At 43.0% G+C, this 26,520-nt stretch overlaps 1 protein-coding gene across 2 annotated transcripts; it reads right to left on the bottom strand.

The window, feature by feature from the left end:
- On the bottom strand, positions 1-26,175 carry LOC125242670 (angiomotin-like protein 2). Of its 2 annotated transcripts, XM_048151522.1 has the most exons (19): positions 25,923-26,049; positions 25,546-25,726; positions 24,487-24,656; positions 24,226-24,380; positions 23,743-23,947; positions 22,174-22,355; positions 21,339-21,531; positions 18,585-18,734; positions 17,614-17,722; positions 17,078-17,223; positions 16,692-16,831; positions 16,131-16,319; positions 12,576-12,710; positions 11,961-12,085; positions 11,497-11,604; positions 10,172-10,257; positions 4,243-4,427; positions 4,063-4,096; positions 1-1,822 (listed from the first exon to the last, which is right to left on the bottom strand). In XM_048151522.1, the coding sequence occupies exons 2-19, from the start codon at positions 25,616-25,618 to the stop codon at positions 1,565-1,567; spliced, it is 2,643 nt and encodes an 880-aa protein (XP_048007479.1). In that variant the 5' UTR covers positions 25,619-25,726; positions 25,923-26,049; the 3' UTR covers positions 1-1,564. The 2 variants fall into 2 exon arrangements, with proteins under 2 accessions (XP_048007479.1, XP_048007480.1); XM_048151523.1 differs by lacking the exons at positions 4,063-4,096; positions 25,923-26,049 and adding an exon at positions 26,161-26,175 and having other exon boundaries at positions 4,209-4,427.
- Between the last annotated feature and the right edge of the window lie 345 nt (positions 26,176-26,520).

The raw sequence follows: 26,520 nt of genomic DNA on the forward strand, positions 1-26,520 counted from the left end.
ATCTCACATTATGATCCTCAACCTTTAAAATAATAAAACTGTGCTAAAATATTGATATTTTATATAATGTTTTGTTTACATTGTTGACAATTTCTATTGACAGCGATTTTACTGAACGTTTATACATAAGGGGGTCAAACTTTAAATAATTGTAAAGGAGTTTATTAGGTATCTGGCGCCAAAAACATCAGAAAACAAAATGATATCGTTTATGGAAATTATTTGGTGGATTTCGTGATAGTCTAAAATTGGAATTTAAAATTCCAATCCAATGCAAATCCAACATAGTATCAAACAAAGTTGCACTCGGTGAAAAGTTTTTAACACACTAGTTTCTACATCATTTTTTTGTTTTTCTTTCTTAGAGGGTGTGCCCACGGGCGACTTTTCGAAGCGACTTTTTTGTCGCGACCATGGGCTAGTATGAAAGTGCGCTCACGAAGCGACGCAACTTTTCATACAAATACGCAAGTCGCCGAACAACTTTGTCACCCGTGGGCGCGCACCCTTACACTGAATTAATTATAAAATATTCTATACGGTTGTGTTCTTAATTAATAATATCGGTATAACTAATGTAAATGAGTAAAAAAACTAAGTTCTCAACTAGGTAGGTCCATAACTCCATAGGTACTATCTTGAACCGTTAGGGCGATATACATATTGACAATACGTGGCACACTAAATGCAATGTTATAATATATTGTACTCATATCGCTACAATATTTTTCTACCACTTAAATACGGTGTTTGGTAAGTTGACCTAATTCACTTTTTACTAAAAATTACTCCACAAGTACTCTACCAAATGCCCGAGTTAAGTGGTAGATAGAGGTAAAATACGAAGGCTCAGTGACTAAAAATTACACACGAAGTTATAATTAAAATTGCTACTTTGTTATATCTATTTAATAGTTTTAAATTGTTTAACAACTTCTATTATTATTATATATAATAATATATGAGTTATATCTTTATCTCGTTTATTTCTCGTGGCGTTTTCGTTTGACTATTTAAACTTGAACCATATTTTGTTTAATTCATCTCAAAAACAATTATTCGTAAACGTAACCAACTAGCAAGTATCTTCCCGTAACTTATGCAATATGCAAGTTTTCAGTACGACATTAAACCTTTATATGAAATATGCTAAGCTGTATCGTAAAAACTATAAGCTTCGTGCAAATATACTATGCCTAATAGATTGCCGTTCGAAAAAATCTAAATAACAGAACCATACAACATTTTCAGAACCTTAAATGTTTATGGGAATCGAAATTATCCGTGTTCAGAAAAAAATTAAAATATTCCCTGATTCCTGTGGAATTTTCCTTACACAAAAAAGTTGAACTATGTCAAGTTTTTGTAAGAGTATTTCAACCATATATCGACTGTACATAGAACATTTGCGCCTAGTTCCATTTAGGAACGCGGTAGGTGATACCTAATGGTATTTTATGGACGGTACTATGTCATTTTCAGGAGCACTAAATGCCGATAACATTCACAACCAGAAATTAGTGTGCTTTCGTCATAAACAAGAGATACTACTATTAAAGAGTGACTAGAACTGAATTCGATAATGATGCGTCCGTTTGTTGTCCTTGGCCGACTCGGCGGAGCGGCGGCGCGCTGCCGCGTAGACCGCGAGCTTGGACGGCGACGGCAGACTCGAGTCTCGCGGCCGCACGAGAGACTCGCGGGACTCGGCCGCGGGCAGGGACGCCGACGTGGGCACGGAGGGCAGCTTGCGCACCGTGTCGTAGGGCAGCGGCGAGCTGCGAGATGCTGTCGAGGCGATGGAACCGGAGCCGTCGGAGTCCTGGAAATCAAATGTTTTATGACAGTGATACTGAAAGCCTGGTGGTAAAGACAAAGTCACAATCGTTAACGTCCCTTGGCAGACGAAACGCTAGTGACGGAAGACTCGGAAGAGCGATAGAGTGCTACGATATAGGTACTACCGGGACGGAGCGTGGCCGATTTGCCACTTTTCTACACATCGGGTTGCCCCTTTTTTATTGCACCTAATTGATGTGCTTATTTCACTCTGTTGTAATCCTTTGTGTGATATAAGGTACAGCGGGGCAAATCCCGACTGGGGGGGCAATTATAACTGATCAATTTCCTCCATTATTACACTCTATCAAGTTGAGTTCCACATATTTCCACTGAACACGCGTGCCATATATAACCAGGGGACACTCTAATTAATAATGCAAACAACGTAAAATATGGAAAAAAATGGATCAGTTGCATTTGTCCCCCAGTCGAAATTGTCCCGCTGTACCTTATATAAATTTAATATGGAAGAGTAGATACAACATTATTTAGTAAAATATCTTGAAGATATCGATGACAATGTGTTTGCTCGGTCATGGTCGCAGGTCGCAGGTGAAGCTAGGTAAACGAATTCTCTAAATGGATCGAAAGGATCGATACGTCAAACTATATTCAACCTAATGACATGGGTCAGTGACCCGGGTTGAATGTTTATTCGGGTACCTATTATCGAGGTACTAGTTTCACACAACTCCTTAATAAAAATCCATGGTCTAGTTATCATTCCAGTCGCTGCAAAATATATAGACAAGCCAATAAAATTGCTTTCGAGTATTTTATTTGATAAAAAGCTAATTTCCGGTAAGTATTGTTAAATTATGTTACGAACGCTTGAAATGCCTGTAATTTTATTCATTTAAATATTGAATTACACCCAATACCCAATAGATGACAATGACACCCTTTTGTCACGTTTATGACAATGACTCATTTTTAAAAGTGGCATCTAGGTACTGGTACACTATCGAACACTGATTCGAAACTTTCGAAAGTGGTTTCGACCAAACTACTAACTACTAAGTAGTCTAGTAGTAGAACTTTGTAGGCTTTGTGCTATTTAGTGATGAAAAAATTGCCTCATGCAATTTTTCTTTTGTTATTAGTTTAAATAGTAAATTCCTGTTTTATGGTGCTTTTTACTATTAATACCTAATTAACCTTTTTATACCTAATTAATATATATTTACTACGGCTAGGAACCTAAGTACTATACTTATAGTCTAAGTCTAGTCAGCTGTAGGTACTTACACTTACGTCACTAGGTGTATACTGTGTATTGTGCATGTTGTTTACCGGATGTTTCAATCACCGAGATTGCTTCCGAAATGGAAGCGAGCGGGCATGTGGGCCTTATCTTATCTTAATCTGTTTTGCCTACGGAATGCGGCAGTGAATGACCGCGCCACGTGATTTTATTTATTGTTCATTGGTTACGTACGTTGTATATGTATACCTACTCGTATCGTACATTGGCGTGTTTTAGGTTTGTGGAATGTTGTACCCTTTCATTGCTGCATACTTTTACGCCCGGAATAAAACCAACAACGCTGACCGTGGAGACAAGACTAAACGATCGGGTGGGCCTGGCCTGTCTCTCATCAAGTAGCAGGTTATGGGGCGTTGTGAGACATGTAAGGTAGACCATGGAGGCGAGGACAGTGGATGTGCTGCAAGGTGTGCCTTACCTCTCAAGCAACATACCTTTCTGTTTTCCGCGTGTTTCGTGGTCCTGGCCGAGAATTCCCGTAGATAAACGGTCCTGTTGCGAGTCCCGCGGCCTTGTATCTCAAGCGCCATACCTTCATAGTGTCCCTGTGAACAAGTCGGTCGTGGTCGTGGAAGCGCAGACGATGACGGTGGAAGGCTGAACGACCGGGTCTTACACGTGACCCTGCCATGACTCTGAATCGACATACCATACCTTCCTATTGTCCTTGTGTTCAAGTCAGTCGTATCTCGTGGTCCAAGCCAAGGATTTCCTTGGTGGATGCGGCAGGGTGAACGGCAGCGAAAGTAGGCTGGACGACCAGGTCTTATACAAGGACTGACCCTGTCTCTGAAGCGCCATACCTTCCTAATTGTCCCTGTGTTCAACTCAGTCGTATCTCGTGGTCCTGTCTGAGGGTTTCCTCGGTGGACGCGGTAGCGCCGACGGGGGCGACGGAAGGCTAGATGACCGGGTCTTATGCGAGGCCCTGCCTTGTCCTTGAAGCGTCATACCTTCCTATTGTCCCTGTGTTCAAGTCGGTCGTATCTCGTAGTTCTGGCTGAGGGCTTCCTTGGTGGACGTGGCAGGGCGGACGACGGCGAAAGGCTAGATGACCGGGTCTTACACAAGGCGCTGCCCTGTCTCTGAAGCGCCATACCTTCCTATTGTCCCTGTGTTCAAGTCGGTCGTATCTCGTAGTTCTGGCTGAGGGCTTCCTTGGTGGACGTGGCAGGGCGGACGGCGGCGGTGGAAGGCTGGACGAACGGGTTTGCTGCGAGGCGCGTCCCTGTCTCTCAAGTAGTAGGGCTTCCTCGCCACGGCCATTAGTACCTCGGGCTCCGACCGTGCCCAAGCCAGGGAAGCAGCAAAGGCCCCGCTGTAAGCATAGGAATATACTATAAGTAACTTGAGCTACTTATCTGGACTCATACTTTTTCCTGGACATCTAAGTTTTCCCCTAGTAGTTTGCCTCCGAGATTGATGATGTATTCACGTACATACTATGTGAGATGTCACTTCAATCATCGTCAAATGATCTTAAAATTGACAGTAAGGTAAGCAAATAATTTAAAGGTAAATGCAGAATAAGGCAAATATTTAAATAAAGTAAGGCAGAATTTACTGAAGTAGATTTTGCATTTAAATTAACTATAAGTTTAGGTAACTAAGTAATTTTCTTGTATTGTGCTCATTCAATGTATAGATGCATAATAAAATGTGACATAAAACTGCATTAGATAAAACGCATAATAATCAGTTCCACTAAACATCTCAAACTAAACAATGATTAGGAAACGTTATCGTGTTAATCTGTCACAATGGAACAATGGGGGCAGTCAAGCAAACTCAATTAAAGTAATTAGTAATTCTTACCTCATTACGGAAGCGCACGAAGAAAGTTATAACACGGTCACTCTGATTTAGGCGCGAGTTAGATTGCCTTCATAATTAGGCTTTGTTTTGTGATATTAATACGACTTAATAAAATAAGGGAAGATTTAAGTACTTGTTTTTTGCTAAGTAGGTATGTGATACTGAACCAGAACCACACTATTTTTGCAACTGAAAAGGAAGAGCCGACATACCTAATTATTCAAATTAAAGTACCTACAACATTTCACTAAAATAGACATCCTTGCGGCACGAGTGCGGTTACTGGTTATAAGATTACAGGTTTAACAACTTCCAGGCTTAGGTATTTTTCCAGTCCATCCATCGGCACACATTGGGTATGCTTTATGCCAAGTATTGACAAAATTTTATTTGTTCTGCTAATCTGCTGTAGACATTTGAATTAATTTTCATTCCGTTTTGAACGTACCTTCGGCTAACACTCGAAGTGATAACTTTGCTGTAGTGGCGTTATATCAAACTGGGTCACTGGCATATAATAGGTTTGTGTCAGCTCTGAACAAAAGCACACATTAATTAATGTTAATAAAGCTCACACGGTGTATAATAAAAACTCGGATTTGCATATTATTGCGCGGAAGGGTCATTCTGGATAATGGAGCTTTCTCAAGACCTCGGAATGGTTCAAACATATTTCAACTCTAGTATAATCTAGGTTAGGAAGCCATAAAGAAAACCACAACAAACAAAACATGTTTTTTTTATTCTAATACATGCGTTTTATAAAAATACGACAAAATACAGTGATTATAAAATATCTTATAAAAATATTTTTTTATGTACAATCTAGCATTAGTAAAATATTAGTAGGTCTCTAAAATAATTCTTATTTTAAGCCTCTTAAGCGATGCTTCTTTTTAGATAAGGCGTTTTTTATTGTACCAATTATTTTACAATCTGATTGACTCACACGGTTTTGCTTACATACCATAATTTTAGCTTTAAAATTATAAAGGCAAAAAAGGTATCAAACAAAAATTAATTCACACAAAACTATAGGTGTTACATCTTACGGCTAAAGAAATAAATATTGTTTTACGAAAACTTAGAAATCATGAGATGAACCGAGGACGACATGATATTTTTTCTCTTTAATTTTATGAACATTATGTCACCATTAAGGGGAAAGAACTGTAGTTTTTTTTTTATTTATGTCGGCCTTGGAGCACCTCATAATAAACTGTAACCCAAAGCTACGATATCTTAAATCAAAAAAACCCACGCGTGTTAACTTAATTTACAAAAACACGAGTCCAAAATACAACAATGTTATTCTAACTTTGGCATAATTTTGTGACAACACGCTTTTGATCAGACAACTCAAAAACACCTAAAAATAAAGTTTGCCATGGCGTACAGGTCCGGCAAACGGCTATATAACTTAGTTTAGTTGCCAATACAAAGCATGGCTTAAGCATAAGGTCTGCTGGGGACATTCTGACAATTATTTGTCTATAAAAATATTATAATAGGAGATGGCAAGGGTTAGAGATACATATTACCACCGAGACGCACATACTTTATGCAAGCTATGCACGTTGATGCTGGAAATACATTGGGGAATGTACCCATACTACGTGACCTTTCCAGGGGGGAGGAAGTAAAATAACTGCATTGTAAAAATTTGTGGGGTACGGATACGGAGGATGTTGGAATAGACTACGGGCTGCCACCGAGACAGGTGTGGTAAACAAATAGGTCTCGTAGCATGAGTATTAGTTCCCTTATGTTGGCATTTAACAAGGGCTGTATTTGAAAATGATGCATGTCGTATTCATTTTGTTTTGTATGTCAAAAGAAAGAGATGGAACACGAATATATTTTTAATACAGCCATTTGAAGTGTATTTGGCGGCTTTCCACGGGCGTCGCAATCGGACATGAAAATGTCCATATCGCTTTCTCGCTTGCACTCTGTCACTGCATCCGATTGCGGCACTAGTAGGTATAATAATCGCAATTCTGACACTTACCTGCTTTGTTTAATGGTACAGTTGACACCAAACAATATCTTTCTGTTTACTTGTTTGTAATTTTAACTGCTTTGTAATGAGCCAAATTTTTTGATCACATCTTTGACGTCAACTGTACTACCCCAGCAGACCTCACATCGCACAACGTCGAGACTAGGGTGCAGATTAGTGGAGACTACTCATTATCATTTTAGAGATTCTAACAACAATATTGGCACTTGATCAGACCATCTGCTATATCTACTATAAGATTCAATTCACAAGTGCTTAGCAACAAGCCAGTTTTACTAATAAAATAGTAAAACTGGCATAATAAGGGTAATAGTAAGTATACTATTTATACAAAAATATCTTCAAATCACGCATGGTTATTAGGCCATTAATAAAGGCATTTGGTAGATAGAAAATTTTATTTCTATTTATCACTTTGCGAGAGTGCAACTATCAATTTGGAAAAAAAAAAAAAAAAAATATAAACTGGCTAATATTCATCGAATTTAGTATAAAAAAAGAGAAAACACAAGTTACATGTCGTTTCCTGAGAGCTGGCACGAATGGAATGGACAAAATTTGATTGTATGAGTGATACCTGTATGATACACGTATACAGTCATCACTGTCCAGAGCCCCCATTTTATTGGTTATTCCGTCGCACACATATACATTTTGATTCACTTATTCGTGCCAGCTCTTGTGAATTGACCTAACCTCCAGAAATATCGACGACTGATTGAAGCATTGTGTTAAAAAAAGCGTTAAGCGACGCTAGCGTCAAGTCTTCTAACACACTGAGCACAAAACAAAGCTGTGACAGTGAAGGAATGTGTTCTCAAGGTACGTAGGAATGTTACAACTGATTCGGTCCATGAAGATTCATTCAAATATTGAAGATCCAAGAAGATCCCAATCACAAATGAACTAGAATTACACAAAGAAAATTTAGAAATAAGAACCACGATTAAATTATAAAGTCTTATCTTATCTTATCTTATAGATGGGAAAGCTACATAAAAAAAATACCAAAAATGTAATTTTTTTGGCAAATATAGCTGCATTGGGTTTAGAATGTATATCCTCAATTGTACTTATTTCATTGCGAGGGTAAGTTATTGGAAAGGGTATAGGAGAGGAAGAAGTACTATCAGCTGCAAAAGTTCCTGACGAATTTATCAATGAATACATTCATAAAGGTAGTATAAGGTAGTATTAATTGCCCTAATCTGCTAAATCGAGTTACTTTTAGTTGTCCGCGTCAGCCCTTGCGCCCTCGATCGCTGTTTCACATCAGTTTTTGTGTCAAGAACTATTCTAGACATACCTTTTTCAGACGAGCTCCTAGCTACTATAATAAACACCTTTTTGATGTTGATTGTTTCCAAAATTCGTTGGCTATTCTAAAAACTATTGTTAAACGTAAGTTGTTTTAATAACATAATTACTTTAGGTTTATGTTTATGTTGTATGCAGTTTAATTTAAAAAAATTCTTGTATTACGTTACGTTATGTTGTTTTCTTATATTCATTTAGTGAACATTATTTGGTTTACAATTATGAACCTCCAGGTCTTTTGTTTTTGTTTTTCTCTTTTTGCAGTACATTTTTGTATTGCCAATATGTAATGTGTTTATGTGACTGTTTGGTTTCTGAATAAACTAAAAAAAAAAAAAACTTCACCATGCACTTTTGCAGCTGATAGTACTTAACATTCAGCTGGTGAGGAAATTAAAAATCGCCTATCGCGCCGGTGTTATTCAAATTTCTTAGTCTGTTAGATTAAAAGGTAAATCTGACACAGCCATACTCGATGTTTGCTTTCCAGGGACCGCCGGATATTGGCTTCGTGCGAAGTGCATGGAGGGGGTAAGCAAAGCGATCGCAGTGCTTGCGGTGGTCAAAATCGACACTGATTGTGGTTGTATTCTATCAAACCTCATAAAATATAATACAATGCGTAATGTTTGATATGGGGCATCAATGTTGTTTCGTTGTTAATTGTAAAAATAATGGCATAAATAGTCGTTGCACGTTCTATGCGTTTCTTAGAGCACACTGGAAATTGGATCAAAGAACTAAATGGATAGCTACGGTGAAAAGAAAACGTAAGTGACATGTCAAAACAAACCATTATAATAAATTATATTTAAGCTTTGTTTACCTAATATTGTTCAATACGCTGTTAGTATTTTTCCTACCGTAAAAGATTATGCTTAAAGATTCAGGCCTAGCCTGGGAATAGGCCCGTGTCGGATATTTCTGCGGCCGCGGACATGACTACGTGCTTACGTTTAGATTTGTTTTATATGGCATTAACGGGACGGAGGTTTAGCGAATACCATATCATTAGCTCGAAGAACTTGTACCATTACTCTTATGTTCTTCAAGATTCCTTATATGCCCTGCCAGCACCAATTTATTGACTCTTTCTGTAGTCTGGGGTTGGAAGTTTATACCGTGAGTAATGGCTTTGGAAACTGATTTTTGGTATTATATCCATGTCTTTATAATCTATCTACCTAAATTACACTTGAAATAGTAGCTCTTGTTATTTGATTTATTTAAAATTAACGAAAAATCGTTAAAATATAATGTTTGTTTACATGTCATTTTTTGATATTTTCCACTTCAATTTCACATGGTAGTGGGCGTAATTGTCGTGCACGTAGCCAATACATATTCGAATTTTATAGATGACTTTCTTAAGCTATATTACATACTTGCGAGTTATACCAAGTTCACTCGGCGGGCTACCTAAGGCCGGTGGATTGCAGTTTAGAGTATGGCTGGTTTATGTGACTTTCCACAACAAAAGGGTCTTTACGCTTCAAGTGCAATAAGGTCGTTTTTAAGCATGTCCGTGCGTTGCCGGGTTATGAATTTCAAGCCCTTCTGTCGGTGTCGCAAAAGTCGACTATGGGATACGGGTTGAATTGTGACGTCATAGCCCATGCTAGCAATATTACGTTTTCGTTTTCTTTGAAGACCTGATTGCTAAGAGCGGTACTGAAACTTGAACAGTTTCATGTGCTCTGCCTTTCGCTTTCGGAGCGTGTGTTCTCGTACTATGTATGTAAAAAGGAAATTCCCTTTTATAGTAAATGAAGCACAAGGCCCCTTCAGGTATAGATCGTCACACGTGTGTTAGTAAAGATGGTGGGACAGGGCGTGTGTCAGTAGTATGCGGGGCGGTCGTCGGCGCGGTCTCGGTCGCGCTCGCGCGGCAGCGGCAGGTAACTCACGGCGGGCACGGGCGGCCGCTCCAGCCGCGACTCCAGCGCCGCCAGCTGCTCGTCCAGCCGCAGCGACGTGCTGTCGAACCCGCAACCTACGAACGAAGGTCAAAACTTAACTGCTAATCTGCTTTACTGACTGGTTTTCTAGCAAAAGTCAAAATCGCTTGCGCTACGGTAGCAAAAACTTTGTCTTTCATATATCACTTATAAGACAAGGTCATGCTGTAGGACCCGCAACTTAGAGAACGATGGATTAATATGATGAAGAGGTAACCCTATTCCGGGTCCAACTTATAAGATTGTATTAAAAATCCAAAAAGGTGTACCATCCCGGTCATCCATCAAGTAATGTAAAAAAGACATTAGACTTCTAAGGGCCACTTGCACCAACAAAAATGGAGGGTTCTTTTTTTCCTACTTTTTATTTACTCCCTGCCAATCTGCACAGGGTGAATTTGCCAATGTCAGTGTTGGCTTGGTGTTACCGAAATATTGACATACACACGTGAGGAGAACCCACCATTTTATATGGAACTAGCTTTTACCCGAGGCTTCGCTTGCGTTAGAAAGAGACAAAAAATAGCCTATGTCACTCTCCATCCCTTCAACTATCTCCACTTAAAAAATCACGTCAATTCGTCGCTCCGTTTTGCCGTGAAAGACGGACAAACAAACAGACACACATCTTCCCATTTATAATATTAGTATGGATTTGACAGATGACAGCCCACTAACCCTGAGTTAAGTGATTGATGCAAGTAGGCCTAAACAATATAGCAAAAGTAGCACAACACATGTCATACGCAACATTTCAAATAAATCACGCTACAATGGCGATATATGCAAATCGGGTACGCGCAATTCACGTTTTGGATTTTAGATTATAAATTGGCGCAGTAATAGGGTTCCGGAAATCGAATCAAGAAAGGAACAGATGGGTCCCTGAGGTTTCACGCCTCTGAGCTCGAAATGTAACCACGTGAACCCCCTCCTGAATACTGTAGTATATCCCTAATTAACACTTTAACAGTAACTTAACGTTACAGTCTGCAACATACATGTGACGCACGTATGTGAATAAAATAGCATGTGAGCAATAATTTATTATATAAGGTATGTTTAGTTTTACTAGCACTCTCTCTCTTCTGTATTGATTATCGACAATACAACACATCATCCATAATGACCAGTTTTAACCTCCATCAACCCTCCAACTTCATCATATGAATCATATCTCATGGCGACCCTGCCAGGAGGAAGAAAACTGGGCCCAGTATGAGCGTGCACGAGGGCCTTAGATGAATAGTTATTGAAGAAAAGGTATTGCGTACCGCTACAGTTCTCCTGCGGCGAGTAGTTGCGCCGCAGGTGGCGGTAGCGCGCCGGCACGCCGCCCACGCCCTCCGCGCTGGAGAACGACGCGCCCGACGACAGACCCACTGTAACAAATCGAATAGTAATTAGAATAACACGTGTCGCTATCATTTCAAGGTTGTACAACCTGGCAAAAAAGAGTAGAAAATAATAATGATACTTAACAGCATCGAAACGCAAAATGTTAGTTGTAAATGACAAACAGTGTCAAATGGTGCAGCGGACGTGTTTACATAAAATTGTAAAACGTTAGTTTACATATTTTTGAATGACTAATCTGTTCAGATAAAAATGTACGCTACCACAGATGAGATAAATACTTCATTTTGTGATAACCCTTAATATTCAAATGGATTAGTGACATGCATCAGAAAGAGAGAAAAAAGAAAAGTTAATCCTAAAAACATGTATTGTTTATTACCTAACTCCTCGCGGCTGGAGTTGTTCCGCAGAGACGCGCCGCTGTCGTAGGCGGCGCTAGTGTGCTTCTGCAGCACTTTGATCATCGCGTCGCGTTCTGCCACCTTGGACTCCAATTCCTTAACTCTATAATGTAAAACATAGATTTTCGAATTTAGATCTTTTTTAAAGAACGTCTATAAAATCTTCAGAGGTACTTTGGTTTAGTAGAGGTTTTAAGAAATTATTCTTTTATATGATAAGTTGATAACGTTAATAATCGTACTTGTTTTAGAAAGCATGTAATGGTAAGAAAATTGGTAACTTAACGCTCCTAATATAGGTGGATACAATGAGGAGGCACACTAACATTTTATCCCGCCAGGCAGCGCCTGTGCAAGTGTCTAGCATGTCACTGTCATTCATATGTGAGAGAGAGAAAAAATATCTTCTCGCTCTCACGTATGAAATTCTTCATCTGTGCAACGGACTAATAAGGTGGCGCCATCTGTCATAATCTTTGAGTGTGCCTCCACATTGCACAGTACACAATCAATAAACTTGATTCTAATAGTCACACACACAACACACACAAGGTTTCTTCCAAGAACTTGTTTCGCGTGGGTGGTAAAAGTACCTGCTCTCCAAGTCCGCCAGTTTCTTCTGTGCCGAGTGCAGCTCGTCCATGTGTCGGATCTTCTCGCTGCGGGCTTCGGCCATGAGCCGTTCCGATTCGGCTGATGTCTTCTCGAGGGCAGCTATTTTCGCGTCCCTGTACACATACAAATACCGATAAGGGCATTTATTTGTGTGATAGCACAGATATTTGTTCCTGAGTCATGGATGTTTTCTATGTATATAAGCATGTATTTATCTATTTAAGTATATATATCGTCGCTTAGCACTCATAGTACAAGCTTTGCTTAGTTTGAGGCTAAGTCGATCTGTGTAAGATGTCCCCAATATTTATTTATTATTATTATTAAATTGAATTAAATCCTTAGGCCGCCTTTACACTTGTGAGTTTTACCGCTTACGTAAGCTACTTGCAAAACTTTCAAATGTAGATGGTTTTTGTAAGCAGCTTACGATAAATTTTGACTACTTTCGTAAGCTGAAAACTTTCAAGTGTAAATGGGTACGAGTTTGCTTACGGAAGCGACTCACAGCTTATCGAAATAAATAGGCTAGTTTCCTATAATTAAAATAAAATATTTTATGCAGTGCACGAAATAAAGCACCATATAATTGGAAGAAAAATATGGACAGTAGTTATGTTTAAACATAATTTCTATTTAATAAGTCAAAGAGAAAGATATAAAGTAAATGAATTGACCGTGACGTCACTCCTCAGTATTTCATAGTAATTTCATATTAGCAAATCGTTTAGACAGTTCTTAAAAAGAAGCTGATTTGATTAGTAGGAAACTAGCCTATTGTAAAGTTTTGGACTTACGAATAAGTAAATAGGGCGGTAGTTTTTTTTTTCTTTTCAACTTTGGTTGTTTGCAACAATATAAACTCCCAGTAAATTAAAAATCACAAGATAAGTTTTTCATAAGTGTAAATGGAATCATAAGTTGCTTACGAAAAATTTACGTAAGTAACTTACAAGTGTAAAGGCGGCCTTACACTATGCGATTTCAATTTAGCAGTACTTGAATATTTAAGATTCATATTTAGTATTGTCTAGTACGTCATTATAATTTTACAGGAGATAAAGAGACAGGAGTAAACGTAACACATTCACTACCAGACCAAAGATGGCGCACTACGTCAGAAACCGGTCGTAATTTATGACCGCCAGCTTATATAGCGAGAAACCACCCAGCGAGTTCTCCGGTATCTGAACGAAGTTCACAAGTACCCACCAGGCGGGTTCTGTTAAGCAACATTTTTGGTGTGGTGGTCAAAGGGTAAAGTTTTATGTCTGATATCGTTGTTCTGGCGGTTTGAATTCTTGGTGTATCACCGAAGCTGTTATTTCTCTTACCCGTCATACATGGCGACTCTGCCATGATTTCGTTTTATGTGAGGTAAAATTGATTACTTGGGTATGGAGGCGGCGGAGACGGCGGCCTGCCTGAGCGCGGCCTCCTCGAGGTAGCGCTGCTCCTACTAGTCTGTCCCGCTCACACGAGCAGCCGTCTCGCTCCGGCAGTAACGTACTTGGGTATGGAGGCGGCGGAGACGGCGGCCTGCCTGAGCGCGGCCTCCTCGAGGTAGCGCTGCTCCCACTAGTCTGTCCCGCTCACACGAGCAGCCGTCTCGCTCCGGCAGTAACGTACTTGGGTATGGAGGCGGCGGAGACGGCGGCCTGCCTGAGCGCGGCCTCCTCGAGGTAGCGCTGCTCCCACTAGTCTGTCCCGCTCACACGAGCAGCCGTCTCGCTCCGGCAGTAACGTACTTGGGTATGGAGGCGGCGGAGACGGCGGCCTGCCTGAGCGCGGCCTCCTCGAGGTAGCGCTGCTCCCACTAGTCTGTCCCGCTCACACGAGCAGCCGTCTCGCTCCGGCAGTAACGTACTTGGGTATGGAGGCGGCGGAGACGGCGGCCTGCCTGAGCGCGGCCTCCTCGAGGTAGCGCTGCTCCCACTAGTCTGTCCCGCTCACACGAGCAGCCGTCTCGCTCCGGCAGTAACGTACTTGGGTATGGAGGCGGCGGAGACGGCGGCCTGCCTGAGCGCGGCCTCCTCGAGGTAGCGCTGCTCCCACTAGTCTGTCCCGCTCACACGAGCAGCCGTCTCGCTCCGGCAGTAACGTACTTGGGTATGGAGGCGGCGGAGACGGCGGCCTGCCTGAGCGCGGCCTCCTCGAGGTAGCGCTGCTCCCACTAGTCTGTCCCGCTCACACGAGCAGCCGTCTCGCTCCGGCAGTAACGTACTTGGGTATGGAGGCGGCGGAGACGGCGGCCTGCCTGAGCGCGGCCTCCTCGAGGTAGCGCTGCTCCCACTAGTCTGTCCCGCTCACACGAGCAGCCGTCTCGCTCCGGCAGTAACGTACTTGGGTATGGAGGCGGCGGAGACGGCGGCCTGCCTGAGCGCGGCCTCCTCGAGGTAGCGCTGCTCCCACTAGTCTGTCCCGCTCACACGAGCAGCCGTCTCGCTCCGGCAGTAACGTACTTGGGTATGGAGGCGGCGGAGACGGCGGCCTGCCTGAGCGCGGCCTCCTCGAGGTAGCGCTGCTCCCACTAGTCTGTCCCGCTCACACGAGCAGCCGTCTCGCTCCGGCAGTAACGTACTTGGGTATGGAGGCGGCGGAGACGGCGGCCTGCCTGAGCGCGGCCTCCTCGAGGTAGCGCTGCTCCCACTAGTCTGTCCCGCTCACACGAGCAGCCGTCTCGCTCCGGCAGTAACGTACTTGGGTATGGAGGCGGCGGAGACGGCGGCCTGCCTGAGCGCGGCCTCCTCGAGGTAGCGCTGCTCCCACTAGTCTGTCCCGCTCACACGAGCAGCCGTCTCGCTCCGGCAGTAACGTACTTGGGTATGGAGGCGGCGGAGACGGCGGCCTGCCTGAGCGCGGCCTCCTCGAGGTAGCGCTGCTCCCACTAGTCTGTCCCGCTCACACGAGCAGCCGTCTCGCTCCGGCAGTAACGTACTTGGGTATGGAGGCGGCGGAGACGGCGGCCTGCCTGAGCGCGGCCTCCTCGAGGTAGCGCTGCTCCCACTAGTCTGTCCCGCTCACACGAGCAGCCGTCTCGCTCCGGCAGTAACGTACTTGGGTATGGAGGCGGCGGAGACGGCGGCCTGCCTGAGCGCGGCCTCCTCGAGGTAGCGCTGCTCCCACTAGTCTGTCCCGCTCACACGAGCAGCCGTCTCGCTCCGGCAGTAACGTACTTGGGTATGGAGGCGGCGGAGACGGCGGCCTGCCTGAGCGCGGCCTCCTCGAGGTAGCGCTGCTCCCACTAGTCTGTCCCGCTCACACGAGCAGCCGTCTCGCTCCGGCAGTAACGTACTTGGGTATGGAGGCGGCGGAGACGGCGGCCTGCCTGAGCGCGGCCTCCTCGAGGTAGCGCTGCTCCCACTAGTCTGTCCCGCTCACACGAGCAGCCGTCTCGCTCCGGCAGTAACGTACTTGGGTATGGAGGCGGCGGAGACGGCGGCCTGCCTGAGCGCGGCCTCCTCGAGGTAGCGCTGCTCCCACTAGTCTGTCCCGCTCACACGAGCAGCCGTCTCGCTCCGGCAGTAACGTACTTGGGTATGGAGGCGGCGGAGACGGCGGCCTGCCTGAGCGCGGCCTCCTCGAGGTAGCGCTGCTCCCACTTGGCGCACTCTCCCTCTAACGCGAGCAGTCGTTCGTCTCGCTCCCTCAGCTGTCGGCGCAGCTCGGCCTCGCCGCCCGCGGTGCTCGCGCCGCGCTCGCCACAGTTGCACTCACGTTTTCTGAATAACAATATAAAATTATTAAGACTGTGTTTCAAATTATATGGGACCGTTAAGTCTGTTACAGTTCAATTTCATTGTAGTAAAGGTTTCAAAACTGATCATAGAGGTTGTGAGCTCTGCCCTGAGTTTTTTCTCGATATGTTCACGGTGGATAAAAGTTGTTGAACAGACAAGTAACGCCGTACTTCAATAATTCCATTTTACATGGAGGGTCACATGACAGGCCCGAAACTAACCTCAATGTCTAAAGTAAATTCTCGAGGTGCGCTCTTAGTTTTCTTTGGGTGTTAGGGCGGTCCGAAGCTTGTTGAAAAAACAACTTACGCTATAGTTACATCCACCTTACATGGCGACCCTGCCAGAACTAACCTCAATGTCTGTAGTTCCTTCTCGAGCTGTGCTCTGAGTTTTCTCTCGGTGTGCTCGCGACGGTCTGAAGCCTGTTGGAGCGACGCCAACGCACGCTGAAGACCCATAACGCGCTCCACGTAGCCGCTTGCATGGCGGCACTGTATAATAAAAACAAACGTTGAGATGAGTTCTAATTAGCACATCACATATTTTAAAAACAGTGTTGACAAAATGAAAGTAACTTGCGTAAGTGCAATCACTGTTAATCGTGAAAATAGCGTTCAAAACCGTGCGCGTATTTAGAGATTCTTTGAGTTAAGCTTAACCTTTACTGGGTATTGACATATCGAGTTTGCGTCCAAATAGCTTTAGCCTTTTTTTAAAAACCGTAATATAAAACGTACCTCTTCCTCAAGGCGTACGACGTTGGCCTGTGCGTTGGTAAGCGCCGTGTCGAGTATGTCGATGTGTGTTCGCTGTTCTTGTAACGTGGCTCGCTGGGCTGCCATCTCAATTTCTTGCCGCTCTTTACTGCAAGCCAGCTCTTTGTCTATAAACAAACATAAATCTGTATTCAAACAGACATCACATGAATAAAATTGAAAAATTCTTGAACCATGACGCGTAACTAAACGCTTATGACCAAGGGAGGTTGCATACCAAAATCGTAATACCACTATAAATATTTGACCGGAGCGATAGCGTAAAATGTAATTTTACGGATTTTTGTCAATTCTGTTTTTGATTTTTTCCGAAAGCCGGAAATTCCATACGTCGAGACTTAAAGTGATAATGACTTGAAGAACGAAGGTCAAGCTCACAGAGCCACTTGTATCTCTTTCACTGCGCGCCTTCGCCTAGCTCTACTTCTTTTCTTTTCTCGTTGGAGTTTTTCCTGACAGCTTTCTTTGCACTCTTACTCCTAACCCAAAGAACTTACTCTGTGCAATGAGCTGAGCGATGAGCATCTCCCGGTTCTGCAGTTCCTTCCGCAGCGCCTCCGCGTGGTTGTCGCCGTCGGCACGCACGCCCGCCGACAGTAACTCCACCTGCACATAATGAACAGAGTAAATGACTAGTACAGGTCAATAGGCTACTTTCCTCCTAGTCAAATCAGCTTCTTTTTAAGAACTGTCAAAACGATTTTGAACGACTTGCTGATATGGAATTAATATGAAATCGAATTGAGTGACGTCACGGTCAACTGATTTACTTTATATATTTCTATTTGATTTAGAAAATATAAATTGGAGTTAAAAATAACTGTCCCTCTTTTTCTTATAATTATCTGATGCTTTATTTCGTGCATGGTATAACATATTTTATTTTAAGTACAGTCAAGTTGCCTATTCACAAGGGCTGGCACGAATGGAATGAATGACTGAATGAAGATATGCATGTGCGTGCACAGGTTAACCAATGAAATTGTAGGTCATGACAGTTACGACTGTATTCGAGATACAGCTGTCTTTCGTACAATTAAAGTTTTGTTTATTCCATTCATGCCGGCTTTAGTGAAACGATTTGTACAAGTATGTTCATTCACCATAAAATATGTTAGATGGACAAGAGAGGATATTATAAAGTAGCTGATTATTTAAAAAAATGTGTAACCTAAAAGGCATAAAGAGACTATCACGATACCGGGAAAGATGGCGTCATAAAAAAAGTACATTGCGATACAAGTGCGTAAAAAAGGAAGTACGAATCGAGTGGCGATAAATAAAACACGACCGAAGTGAGTGTTTTAAATCGACACGAGTTAAGAATTTCCTGTTCGCACGTGCATCGTACGACATTTTTCAGTACAGATGGCCCTCCGAAGTATCGACCTGACATATAATAAACCACTTCTCGCACTAGTGCGTAAAAAAAACACCATCTGTACTGAAAATTCATAAAATTAGCTACCTGTTGCTTTAAAGCTCGATTGAGGTCGTGCAACCGGCGGCAGTCTGCCTGCAGCCGCGTGCGAGCCGCTCGCTCCAGCTGCTCCCGGCGGGAACACGAGCTGACTAGCTCCTCGTGCGCGCAGCGGACTTTCTCCACCTCCTCTTCCAACTGGAACAAAAATGTTGCTGTTTATTAATTGGTATTTTATTATATTTCGCTTAATCAGTTTAAGTGAGGGTGTCTGGAATCGAAGGAGTTCTGCTCCACAGAGTTCCACACTGCGCTAATCCAGAGCAACCTGAAAAACGTGATAAACTTGCAGCCAGCAAACGTCCAGGACCACACCGAAGGCCGTCAAACTTCTCCACGGAGCCCTCACTCTACCAATCATAGTTATAGGTTGATGTACCAACCTTTTTGGTCTAGGAGACTCGCTCTAGAGCGTCACCAAGCTGCCTCTTCAGCTGCTGGTTCTCGGCGGCTAGAGCGTCCAGGACTGCCCCGAAGGCATCGCCAGGCTCCTCCACGGAGCCCTCACCACCACTGCAACAGCCATACCTGCCGAGAGAAAGCTAAACGGGTACCAACCTTGTTGGTCTTAGAGACTCTCTCTAGAGCGTCACCAAGCTGCCTCTTCAGCTGCTGGTTCTCGGCGGCTAGAGCGTCGAGAACGGCCCCGAAGGCGTCGTCAGGCTCCTCCACGGAGCCCTCACCACTACTGCAACAGCCATACCTGCCGAGAGATAGCTAGACGGGTACCAACCTTGTTGGTCTTAGAGACTCTCTCTAGAGCGTCACCAAGCTGCCTCTTCAGCTGCTGGTTCTCGGCGGCTAGAGCGTCGAGAACGGCCCCGAAGGCGTCGTCAGGCTCCTCCACGGAGCCTTCACCACCACTGTAACAGCCATACCTGCCGAGAGAAAGCTAGACGGTTACCAACCTTGTTGGTCTTAGAGACTCTCTCTAGAGCGTCACCAAGCTGCCTCTTCAGCTGCTGGTTCACCGCGGCTAGAGCATCGAGGACGGCCCCGAAGGCGTCGTCGGGCTCCTCCACGGAGCCTTCACCACCACTGCAACAGCCATACCTGCCGAGAGAAAGCTAGACGGGTACCAACCTTGTTGGTCTTAGAGACTCTCTAGAGCGTCACCAAGCTGCCTCTTCAGCTGCTGGTTCTCGGCGGCCAGAGCGTCAAGGACGGCCCCGAAGGCGTCGTCAGGCTCCTCCACGGAGCCCTCACCACCACTGTAACAGCCATACCTGCCGAGAGAAAGCTAGACGGGTACGAACCTTGTTGGTCTTAGAGACTCTCTAGAGCGTCACCAAGCTGCCTCTTCAGCTGCTGGTTCTCGGCGGCTAGAGCGTCGAGGACGGCCCCGAAGGCGTCGCCAGGCTCCTACACGGAGCCCTCACCACCACTGTAACAGCCATACCTGCCGAGAGAAAGCTAGACGGGTACGAACCTTGTTGGTCTTAGAGACTCTCTCTAGAGCGTCACCAAGCTGCCTCTTCAGCTGCTGGTTCTCGGCGGCCAGAGCGTCGAGGACGGCCCCGAAGGCGTCGTCAGGCTCCTTCACGGAGCCCTCACCACCACTGTAACAGCCATACCTGCCGAGAGAAAGCTAGACGGGTACCAACCTTGTTGGTCTTAGAGACTCTCTCTAGAGCGTCACCGAGCTGCCTCTTCAGCTGTTGGTTCTCGGCGGCTAGAGCATCAAGGACGGCCCCGAAGGCGTCGTCAGGCTCCTCCGCGGAGCTCTCACCACCACTGCAACAGCCATACCTGCCAGTGGCGTGCCTAGGGTTTCAAAGTGAGGCAAGCCGAAAGGTACGTTTTGGCAATATCTAACTACTTAATCTTCAATTTTCGAACTCACAGCCCTACAAAATGTTCTATTACGCGCCGCACTTTTCTGAGAAATACACAAGCCGGGCGTTGGTTTTCGCGCGGAAATAATGTCTCGTTTTTGGGCAAAATTTAACTACTTTACCTTGCCTTCGTCGAGTAATATGTGTACCACGCATTTGTCACCGTCACAAGGAACAAATTCATCCATTGTCAATTGGATTTTTAAACGAATTAAACACTTAATAACAAGAAAACGAAGAAGAGCACATTCACTTAACGCAAATAAAACTTTCGACTAAATAATAATACACTTGAAGTTGTCAATCAAACGCGCGCTCAATCTTGTTCCTCACTTCATACCAAAAGCCCGGCTTAAATCGTGGAACAAATGTTCTATATATACCTACAAATAGTTATATAAGTTGCTAGGCAGAATGTAGGCTAAAAGCTAGGAAAAAAAGGATGCAAGAGCAAGCCCCATTGCAAGCCAACGAGTGCGAGCGAGCAAGATATAGCTGAACGTAGTGAACGTGCTCTTCCGCGCTGCACTAGCGCCACGGCAAAACATGGCAACATGCTGTGGTCTGTACCGTACCGTATGGTCGGTCGGCCGTGAGCTTCACTTATGGAGAACTTAATAATATCTAATATTAGCGCGCGATTTTAAAAATGTTAGGGCAAGCCCGGCTTTTGGGCTTATATGGCTGTACCGCCACTGATACCTGCCGAGAGAAAGCTAGACGGGTACCAACCTTGTTGGTCTTAGAGACTCTCTCTCGAGCGTCACCGAGCTGCCTCTTCAGCTGTTGGTTCTCGGCGGCTAGAGCGTCAAGGACGGCCCCGAAGGCGTCGTCAGACTCCTCCACGGAGCCCTCACCACTACTGCAACAGCCATACCTGCCGAGAGAAAGCTAGACGGGTACCAACCTTGTTGGTCTTAGAGACTCTCTCTAGAGCGTCACCAAGCTGCCTCTTCAGCTGCTGATTCTCGGCGGCCAGAGCGTCCAGGACGGCCCCGAAGGCGTCGTCAGGCTCCTCCACGGAGCCCTCGCCGCCGCTGCACCAGCCCGAGGACTCGGAGCCGCCGGGCACGGCGCGCACGCCGACGGTGGCGCCCACACTGGAGGAAAAATGACAGATAAAAAAAATACATAAAAGTGCAACAAAAAGAAACTTTAAAACTTTAAAAATAAAAAATAAAAATTTAGGCTATGTTAGTTACTTTCTAAAAGAACATCCGAGCTCGCTTTCTATGTTACAATAAGATTATTTTATTCGGATCTTGAAAACATCGGTATTTTCCAAAAAAAACAGTCGTGAACATAAGACTATGTCAAATAAGAAAGCTACTTATTTTTAAGTGCATTGCTAAAAGAAGTCTTGGAAAACTTTTCGAAAATACAGCTTAATCTAAGCTTCTCCTAGCTAAGCTTGTTTGGTTTGCCCTTCGGTTTCCGTTCGGTAGGCGTCCGCTCTGCGTTTGTCATGCTTGCAAGAGGTGGCAAGCACCAAGCAGACCAAGTATTAGGAGACATACCGAGCAAGGAATAATTTGCCTTTCGGTTTCCTTTCGGCGGCTGCCACCTTCCTAACTGTTTGAGAACCTACCCAGTAAGATCCGGTTGTGATCGGTTCAAGCTACTCGTAAGCTTCTCCTTGCTAAGTTTTTTGGATTTGCCTTCTGATGCCGTTCGGCAGGCGCCCGCCCTGCATTCGTCATGCCTGCCACCTGTTTAACCAAGTATAAGGAGACTAAACTTACCCAGTAAGATCCGGCTGTGACCGGCTCAAGCTAAGCTTCTCCTTGCTAAGCTTGTTAGGTTTGCCCTTCTGTTTCCTTTCGGTGGGCGCCCGCTCTGCATTCGGCGTGCCGGCCACCTCTTTAGCCAAGTGTTTGAGGACTGATGATTGGTTGAGGAAGTCATCGGGGATCTCGGTTATTTCCTATAAAAAAAACACGAGGTCTAAAAAATCGTAGAAAAATTCCGAATGCATTTCCTTCCCTCTTGAACATGATAAATTGATAATATTTAGCTCGATTTTTTTTTAATTTTTGTTTGGTAAACTGTAGAGATGTTGTGTAAATCTAATGTTGCCAAGCATTTAGTTTTTAGTTAGTAGTGCTAGAATGTATTTGACTATAGTTCAATGTAGTGGTAAAGGGTACAACCACAGTATAAGGATAAATCAGTAGTTAATCTCCGGCAGCGGCGACGCGGTCGTTACTACTGCGCAAGGTCACGCAGGGTTGTACCTGTGCTACTGTCCTACTCGTAGTAATTGTGTATGGCGCTATGCTAGTACCAACGCTCTTTCTACCTTTTTATCTAATAAAGATTCAAGTACGTGTTTGTTTCTTAAATACTGACGAAATCGTATTTACATAAAATGTTTGAATAGATGTTTGCACAATATTTAAGTAGGCACACAGCAAAAGGGAGTGTACAAGTTTCTAATGGGGTGGCAACGCGCATGTGACACTGTTTGAGTTGCAGGCGTCCATAGGTTACGGTGACCGCTTTACATCAGGCGGACCGTATACTTGTTTGCCACCGACGTTGTATAAAAAAAAATATAAAAAGTAGGTACCAAACTTTCGAGCTAGATAGATCGCAGCATCTACCTAAATGTCGTTACAGATAAATCCTTATTGATTTTTAATGTGTCATTCTAGCTTTAAATCTCACTTTTACGCCATTTACGTAAGCAATAATGTACCTAACACTGCAAAAAATATAACAACCACTTACTTTTCTGGGTGTCTAGGAATTCTAAATTCTGACATTTCCGCATTTTGAGAACTGTTCTCCATACACCCATAAACACTACAGTAACGAAAATATGTCTTCGGTGCTGACGTCATTTTCTCCCGAACTCAACACGTCAACACAGCGCGCGAACGCGGCCCCGACTGTCCAGCCCAATACTTACCAGTTTCGCATGTATTCGGTGCATATGGAGAGTAGTTTTCGACACACCGCGCGGAGTGAAGTTTGTTAGAAGAGTTATTACTGCTTTATACTGTGGTACAACGGCTCCACGCTACCTATTCTAGTGTATTTAGTTAAGAATTTAGGCACCATCTATTGAAATAACTCACACAAGAATCTCCCTTGCAATGCAATTCCCTTGCAAAATTCGATTTTTCTAATACTGATGAAAACGCAAAGAAAGTTTTTTTTGGTCTAACATTATTTGACGACTTGGCTAACAAACTGGCAGTATATTCTGGAGCTTTACGGATTTTATTGAAGTAGCGGCGTAGAGACATTCTCATGGAATGCATAATAAATGTAATCAATGCAGTCATACGTCTAAAACTATCACAAACCTGAACGGAGTGATCGGGCGGACTAGTGTAGATCCTCTGACCACCAATATCAATGTAGTTGGCCGTGGTAGTGACAGCTTGTTCCTTGTGGATCTTCGGCAGGGGGATGCCACTTGGCTTCTTCGATTCCGCTTTCTTTAACGTGTGGTATGGCGAGGACTGAGTTGTGGTGTGCTTTACTTCGCTGCTGGTTCGTTCGTGTTCTCTGGGAAATTAAATTTTGTTAGTTTTCGTTGGTCAGTATTCATGAAACTAATAACCTAGAAACTGCATCCAGAAAACGATTTCACAATTTTTATTAAAATATCAAGATTAAGTCTATTAAAAGATTGAGATTATTATGAAAGACGGTACTCTGCTGACGTGGCTTGTGCATAGGAGTATATTTTTACCTTTTTTGTATATTTTTAGGATGAACAATTTCTAATGAAATGATTCAACGATCAAATGGAGTCAAAATGGACAAAAGTAACAAGAACTTACCGAATAGGCGTCGGCCGCTGTGGCCACGGGTCGTCTTGGTTGTGTATGATGAGCGTGTTGTATGAGGAGGATGATACGTCGAGAGAGCTGCGGTTACTGTTGCCGCCGCCCACGGACTCTTTCAATGAGTTGCGGTTGCTGCCTGTCACACTTTCCTGTAGAAAATAGCATTAGATTTTAGTACTTACTCCATTGTTTTTGGTTACTAATTCTATTATAAATGAAACACTAGGTAAAGGAGTTCATTTCGTTGTAGATTACCTTTAAGGAATTCCTGTTGTTGTTGTTGTTCTGGGTCTGCGTCTCCTGCCCCTGCGGCTCTACACGTGCGGTGTGACGCACTACATAGCGCTCCTCCCGGGACAGATTTTCGTTTGACGTTGACACATCCGTCTCGCTTCCAGACAGACTTTGGGGAAACCCACCAGCCACTGAAATATTATATTATATTTTTTTCAATTACTAAACTATAAAGTTTTGGAAGCTCAAATTTGACATATTCCTGGATGGATGGCAACGCTACGCGCACTAAATGAGTGACATCACTCAGTAACACAACACACTTTTTATATGAACACTTGCAACCACAATTATTTTTTAAATTTGTATGTTTTTGGGATACTATTACCAGTGATTGGGGATTTGGATGCCACACGGGGTGAATTACCTCAGTCATTATGCTAGTATGGATATGCCGCGGGATTTCAGGCTTTATGTGGTCAGATAAAGGGCAGTTTTTTATCATAATATTATTATTTATTACATATTGATTGTGAATATATTGCTGTTACGAGTCAATGTTTTAAATGCGACATCAAATCACTAATGTTCAATGTTATTATTTCTGAATTAATTCTTTTATCACTGACTATTACATTTATTAGAAGCATTTGACTGTCGCAGAAAATAGATAGTAATCTTCCAAATTATCACACATTAGCGAATTACATCCATCATAATAGAAATAAAATCAAAACACTAACTACTAAAAAAATATCTATGCCAAGTGAAGAGTTAAAATAAACATGCTAAAATTATAAAGTAAAACTAAGCCAATATGATAAAGATGTCACATTGACTTATAAAAGTGAAAGTCAACAAAAAATATTTGAGTGCATGATGCAATTTATATTACTTTTATCTTAATCATCAGGATAATTCCACAAATAAGCAGATGATAAACTCTAAATCCACAGTAGGTAATCACACTGAATTACACCCTTTCATTTAGAGAGCAAGGACATTCAAGATCATTTCCATTCCACGAATTATAACTCAATAGTCTTGTTTAAACACACTTACGAAATAAGAGTCACATACCAGTTGGTTTCTGTGCCCTCGGAATGTTCTTCGTAAACGAAAGGAATCGTCCGGTTGGTCGCATAGACCCCATGATACCTCTTTTCAGTGAACAACTGATTTCAATTCAAAATCATGTTGCACTGCATCTAAACTCATCCTTAACGCACACCACTCCTCTTAAACGTTATCCATTTCGTATCTGAAAGTGAAACAAGGTACCCTAGTATAATAAACATCGTTGTAGAGCATAGAAATAGAACACAATAAGAAGCAAAACGTCTGGACAAGGATGTCACATAACATCGCGATTATTTATAGTTTGCAAGTGGATTTCTACACTGTTCTCTGTAATATTGTAATGATTTGGAAAAGTCACATTTATAATAAACACTCACTGGTCAAAATGTTTTTAAAAGGCAATAATAAGCTAAAAATTGGTATCACATTGACTATATTACAAAGTTTGATGGATGGGGGTCAGTGCAATTATTAGTGATACCAATCCCATATTATAATTTTCTACTTAAACCAAATGCAATACGGCAACACGTTTTAAATAAATTTTTTCACGTTGATTAATTATAAATATTGACTTAGGTATATTATTTAATTGACTTAGAGTCCGCTGCATACTTAATATTTTTATTTAATGGCTTCGGTGCATTTTAACTCATATGCTAGCTGGCCATTATGCTATAGACATATAAACTAAAATAGTATGAATTGTACAACTTGGCAACACTGAATTAAATGTCATTGAACAGCAAATTCTTCTTGTTCTGAATGTTGTATACAAGTGGATTATTTTTTAAATATTCTTGTATTGAATATAAAAAAGCACACCTTGTAAATATATTATTCTTATAATTTAGATAAACAAGAACGATAAATGTTAAATCTAACTTTGAGTCTTAGTATATTTCTTGTATGATTGAGTGTGACATATATTATTTGTATGAATGGTTATGATCGGCCTTTTGAGTAGTTTTCAGT

Source organism: Leguminivora glycinivorella, chromosome 3 (assembly GCF_023078275.1).
Source record: "Leguminivora glycinivorella isolate SPB_JAAS2020 chromosome 3, LegGlyc_1.1, whole genome shotgun sequence".
Classification (NCBI taxonomy): Eukaryota; Metazoa; Arthropoda; class Insecta; order Lepidoptera; family Tortricidae; genus Leguminivora; species Leguminivora glycinivorella.

Coding starts and splice junctions, on each gene's coding strand:
- LOC125242670 (XM_048151523.1), bottom strand. CDS start 25,618: ATGGGGTCTATGCGACCAACCGGACGATTCCTTTCGTTTACGAAGAAC. Junction 23,948..24,225: donor CAGCGGCCGACGCCTATTCG/GTAAGTTCTTGT, acceptor TTAATTTCCCAG/AGAACACGAACGAACCAGCA. Junction 12,086..12,575: donor CTGGCGGACTTGGAGAGCAG/GTACTTTTACCA, acceptor TTTACATTATAG/AGTTAAGGAATTGGAGTCCA.